The sequence below is a fragment of the Miscanthus floridulus genome, chromosome 10 (genome assembly GCF_019320115.1).
Source record: "Miscanthus floridulus cultivar M001 chromosome 10, ASM1932011v1, whole genome shotgun sequence".
NCBI classification, from domain to species: domain Eukaryota; kingdom Viridiplantae; phylum Streptophyta; class Magnoliopsida; order Poales; family Poaceae; genus Miscanthus; species Miscanthus floridulus.
The window spans coordinates 105,816,917-105,822,605 of record NC_089589.1 but is presented as its reverse complement, the minus strand read 5'-3'; the positions used below and the strand labels follow the sequence as shown (position 1 = coordinate 105,822,605).

Here is a 5,689-nt window from a genome sequence, read left to right as displayed (position 1 = left end):
GCGCTGGGCTGCTGGCCCGTTGACTTGCGGAGGATGCCCTGCTAGTTGACCTGAGCACCTGCTGTGTCCCCTGCTGACCGACGGCAATTGTTGCTGGGCTGGGGCCCACCTGCCACCTCCTTGTGCATTCTGCATTGCTCCTTTTGTGGAATGCTGGCCGGCGAAGGCCTGCAGGCCATTGTGCTGGCTGCGTGCTGTATGGGGAGCAGCGGGGCCCAGCTGCACTTGCTGAATGCTGGTTGGAGTACATAGTCCTCTCGTTCTCCGCTGCCGTCCTAGTCCCCGATTCCTGGCCGGCCAGAAGGCGTCAACCAGCTCCTTGGACTCATTCCATAATCTATAGTAGAAGCGCCAACCATGTCCCCGGTTCTCGCATCCCCCGGCCGGTTGCTTCGGTGCGCATCCTTGATCGTGTCCATGGCTTTTCAGGTCAGTTAGCTCATGCCATGAAGCCTTTGTACCATTCCATGCATTTTCATTTTCTAGCCCGGCCGGTGCCATGGCATTTATAATTAACCTTACGGCGCTAGAGAATTGAAACAAGCAGGGATCGGCGTCTCTACGGCGGCGCCATGGTCGTCGGCAGGCTTTGTTGTCCTCGGCTCGCCTTCTCCTGCTCCTCGCTGTCGCCGCCGGGGGCCCATCCGTCCTGACCGGTGCAGCACCAAGCAAGGACGTACACGTGCTCCATCGACCAACAATAAGGCAAGAGATGATAAGGTATGAAATTCTCTTCCAATTTGTTTGCAGCAATGTACTGTTGTGGGGAAATCTTAAGTTCGGTGATGAAAATATTGTGGGAAATCATGGTCAGGGCGATGCAATGGATTGGGTTGATTGTCAAACCACGCTTGTTTGTAACTTGTTCCCCAAACAAGTTAGAAAAGGGAAAATCGACCCAACACTCATTTGGGCACCTTTTCATTCCTAGTTTGACCAAACTCCAGAATGGCTTAGGAGTTGGCACTTAGGGATTGCAATCCTTGTGTGATTTAATGAAGCTCTCACTACAAGAATTTTGGCTTTACGTGACGTTTTGATTTAGTCACGGACAAGAGAAAACGCGTCACAGTTAACTATCGATGACGATCCAGTGAAACGTCACCTATCCCGCGTCATACATTTTTTTGGACCGAAATAGAACATCACAGGTTGGTTTTTTGGATCGTCATGGATAAACCGGAGGGCAACTATAGGAAGAGGCTATAGTGATGAACTGAACCGTCATGGTTTTGCTGCCACTTCAGCTGTTGCCATGTCATTAGGCTGCCACCTTGCCACATCATCAGTAGGCTTTTTATGGCCTATTTTCTTCAATTAGGCCCATGTTTTGTGTATTTTTTTAGATTTAGTTGGGCCCATATTTTAGTACACACTATTGGGCTAGCCCAATTGCATAGTAGAATTGGCCCATTGTGGCCCATAACATATCAGCAAAAATTCAAATTTAAATTCACATGATTCACATCGCCATAGATGACCACAGATCATCACAGATAAACATAAATATGCCAAGGTCCCATCATCACACATACATCTAAATATAGTTACATATGAAGTTTGGCACAACAAAGCAAGCATCAGGTCAAAGACCATGCTGTAGTTCACAGAACAGCTGCAGTTCACACATACATCTAAATATAGTTCACAGAACATACATCCATCACCAAAAGCCGTGCATGCATAGGTCAAAGACCATGCTGCAGTCGTTCACAGGCACATAAGTTCATAGCCATGCATCAATTCAACCAAAAGACGCATCCACTTGTTCACAGCGCAACATCCATCACCAAAATAAGCAACAAACAGCAAAGTGCACCAGCCGATAACCCAAGACAACCTTACTGTGTTGCTTGGCATCCTGGAACCATGGACATCAAAGTCTTGATCAGTGCATCAATGTCAGCTTGCCTTTTCTTCGACTCCTCTTCTTGCTTAGCCCTAGCTGCTTCTGCCTCCTGGAATTTCTTCATCATTTCTTCCATTTGCTGTTGTTGAGCCTTGACAACCTCCCTAAGATCACTTGATGTTTGTTTCTCCACCACCAGTTCCTCTTCTAGGTCATGCTCAGCACTAACACGTGTGGCAATGCTTTGGAGCCCTACATTTACAAGAAACCTGTTCTTCTTAGTTTTCTGAACAAGAGCCTGAGAGACCACATCAGTCACATCCTTTGGTTGAAGACCATCATCTACAGGTTCATTCAGCTTCTCCTCTATTTCAGCCTAGCAGCATAAGAGACATAGATAGGTCAATGATCATGATATATGAACCTAATGTATCATCAGATTGTGAACTAAGTATGATTTTACTTACAATAAGAGATTGAACTGCAGGAGCAAATCCTTTCTTTTTGCTGTAGTGCATCTCTTTCAATAGTTCCAGTGCATTTGGTGGTTCGTTTTTGTACATGTCCGCCTAAAAAAAAAAGAAAAGGACACTCTAAAAAACTGTTGCTGATTCTATGTATTACTAACACAGATAAAAGGCATTAAACAAACTAAGTTAGAACATTTTCTAGATTTTCTAGTGTTAGTGGCATAACTAATTTTGCAACCCCAAGTTTAGTATGCAGTGATATAATTTTGAAAACCAAGCAACCAGCAGCAGATTTTTGTTGCATTGTTGTTTCTAAAGTTCTACGAAGACCTGGTTGATGGGAAAGGATCGGATGAGAAGCCTAAAAACATTCTAGACAAGTCACTGAACAAAAAGATAAAGTTTGAGGACTCTGATTCTTCAGATGATGAGGATGAAGACCACTCTGGTGAGGAAGCCGACAATGGGATTGGGAATGATGTGGAGAAAGGTGAAACCGCTCCATCTGAGAAGCAACAGGAGGTGCTTGATACCTCTGATACCGCGAGTAAGGACAATACCACTCCATCTGAGAACCAACAGGAGGTACTTGATACCTCTACCGCGAGCAAGGACAATGAGGAACAAGCAGTCACTGCTGATGAACCGAAAGAAAAGAAGCAACGTGTGGAAGATCCTCCAGTTTCTGAGCCGTGCAAAAAGAAACTGCTGATGAACTAAAGGAGTCCACTGATAAACCAAAAGAGTCTAGTGAAAAAAATATTGATGATTTAATTGACGAGGACCTGAAAGAAATAGGGGACAGGAAAAAGGTATCTTTGCTTTCTGGTGTGGTTACAGCTTAAGATATCTGCTACAGTGCTCCTCTGTTATGGTATAGTGCATATAATTTATACCAAAGAATAAACTGAAGTTTCTAGCATTTTCTCCATAGTTGAGGATTGATTGATCCATTTATCTTTTCTAAATTTTGTTCTTATTAAGCAGGGCCTTCAGCATAGGAACTTAGGGATGCTTTTAAACTACTGTAGACTTGTCCATCCTTTTACTATTATCATACAAATTTATACTGTAGATCCAAGTCCCATAGTGACCCTTAGGATACTGCAATCAAATATTCTCATGCTTAATATTCTCGTGCAGAATAGTAAACAGTGTGATTCCCAGAAACAGAGATCACCCAAAATAGAAGCTGCATGAGAGACACTTTACCCAAAATAGAAGCTGCATGAGACACTTTACCTTCAATCGGGTTTCCCTGCCGTGGCCTTTTCGAATTCACAGCAGCAGCACCTATAACAAATTAACAGTTCAGGTTAAAGAACCCCACATATGTTATCACTCTGAGAAGGCACTGCTAGTAGTAGCAGCAGAAATTGACGAGGATCTTGTGGCAATTTAGTTCAGGGCATCAATCCCAAGCTTTTCAAGCACATCCACAATTCCACATAATAAACCAAGAGGAGAAAATACTAGTGAGGTAACCCAGCAAATATCCCTCCCCTGATTTCCCCCAATTTTCGCTAATGTACAGAAAGAGTTTAGCCAGTGGTGAACCATTTCCTATATGTCCATCACCTGCCCCAATAGCACACTGACTCTACAGCAATGTACGTCACCGAAACACGGAGAAGAGGAGGGACATCTCCATCTCATGGGGCACATGCGACCACATCCCCCTCCGCCAAAATTAGATCGCCCAAAATAGAAGGTGCAGGAGAGACATTCACCTTCAACATGCTCTCCTCGCCGTGGCCCCTTCGCTGGTTTCCTTCCCCTCTTCTTCGGCGACATCGGTGGTGCCTGCGGGATGGTGGCGGTCGCGCTCGACGCGCTCGTCACCTTCATCATCGAGGCCGCGCTTGTAGACTGCTGGACGGCGGAGCGGGATGGCGGAGTGGCGGTGGAGGAATCGGTGGATCTGGAGGCTGCGGGATGGTGGAGCGGGGCTGATGGACGGCGGAGCTGCGGGATGGTGGAGGCTGCAGGATGGATTGGGGGGGTGGTGGCGGCGTTGGCTGGGCGAATTGGAGGATTTGGGGGGATTTTGTGGCGCCGTTGCCTGCGACACGGTGGAGCCAGATTATATATGGCGCTGCAATATTACCAAAATATCCCCATCATTTCATTTGCGGGATGCACGGATGGCGGGGCATAATGGTAAATTCGTAGCCAAATATTGGAGGTGGGAAGGCCGCTCGCCGTGAAATTTTCAGAGCGCGTGCATAATTTTTCCAGGGCGTGCGCCTCTGTTCAGGGTGCCTCTTTTTTTTCTTCTGTTATTTTTTTCTTAGCTATCGAAATAATAAAATAGTGCCAGATCCGTACCAATCGAAATCAGTTGAGGCAAGATCTCTGGAGGTGGGCGGCGATGGATCCCCTGAAGGGGGGCTTGACGGAGCCGCTGCCGTGGCTGCTTCTCGGTATCGCCTTCACCGCGGCCACCGCGCCACCGCTGACAGCAACCGGGACGACCGGCGTGGATAGGGGCAGCCGGCGCGGACAGGGACCACGAGGCTGGCACTGACAGCGGCGGCTGGCGAGGATAGGGGCAGCCCGCGTGGAGAGGGTTGGCTGGCGAGGACAGGGGCGGCGGGCGGTGCGTGCCCGGTGGCCGGCATGGATAGGGGCGACGCGCACCCGGCGGCCGGCGAGGACAGGGTCGTGGTCTGGACACGGTCGCGTGGTCTGGAGACCTGGACACGGTCTCTAATTTGTTTCAGAACTATCCTAATTTGTTTGCCACCGGTCAAAAGAATAAACATATCACTAGTAAACACACATGAATCAGTATCCAAGTGGTTAGGTCCTGCTGTTGTGATCAACAGGTCCAAGGTTCAATTCCTAGCAGCGTCATTTTTCTTCCCCATTTACCTTCCTCCCACCTTCCCTATTTACATCTCTCACCGACAGGTAGGTCCCACCAGCCCCCCTGCCACTCAGCATGACATGTAGGAACGATGTGGACGCTCACATCACAATGACACGTTGGATGTCCCACCAGCCCCCCCCCCTGCCAGTCAGCATGACATGTAGGAACGATGTGGACGCTCACATCACAATGACACGTTGGATGTTGTATCTGTGACCTTCCAATAAGTTCGTCATGGATGACTAAAATGATCCATGTTGTATCTGTGACCTTCCAATAAGTTCGTCATGGATGACTAAAATGATCCGTGACGTCCAGTTATGACGATAATTTAACCAATCGTCGATTTGGACATTCTGTGATGATTTGTTAGAAGGTCACAATTAAACCGTCACATAAAGCTAAATTTCTTGTAGTGTCTCGAGTTAATAAAAAAACACAGATAATATCTCTACATCCTGAAAATGGCATGATTAGCCTTCAAATTTTCAGAAAGAA

General features: G+C 47.2%; 1 protein-coding gene across 1 annotated transcript; it reads right to left on the bottom strand.

Annotated features, from left to right (window-relative positions):
• Window positions 1-1,795: 1,795 nt before the first annotated feature.
• LOC136485993 (uncharacterized) lies at window positions 1,796-3,802 on the bottom strand. Its single transcript, XM_066482765.1, has 3 exons — window positions 3,562-3,802; window positions 2,317-2,418; window positions 1,796-2,225 (listed from the first exon to the last, which is right to left on the bottom strand). The coding sequence occupies exons 2-3, from the start codon at window positions 2,410-2,412 to the stop codon at window positions 1,842-1,844; spliced, it is 480 nt and encodes a 159-aa protein (XP_066338862.1). The 5' UTR covers window positions 2,413-2,418; window positions 3,562-3,802; the 3' UTR covers window positions 1,796-1,841.
• Window positions 3,803-5,689: the final 1,887 nt, after the last annotated feature.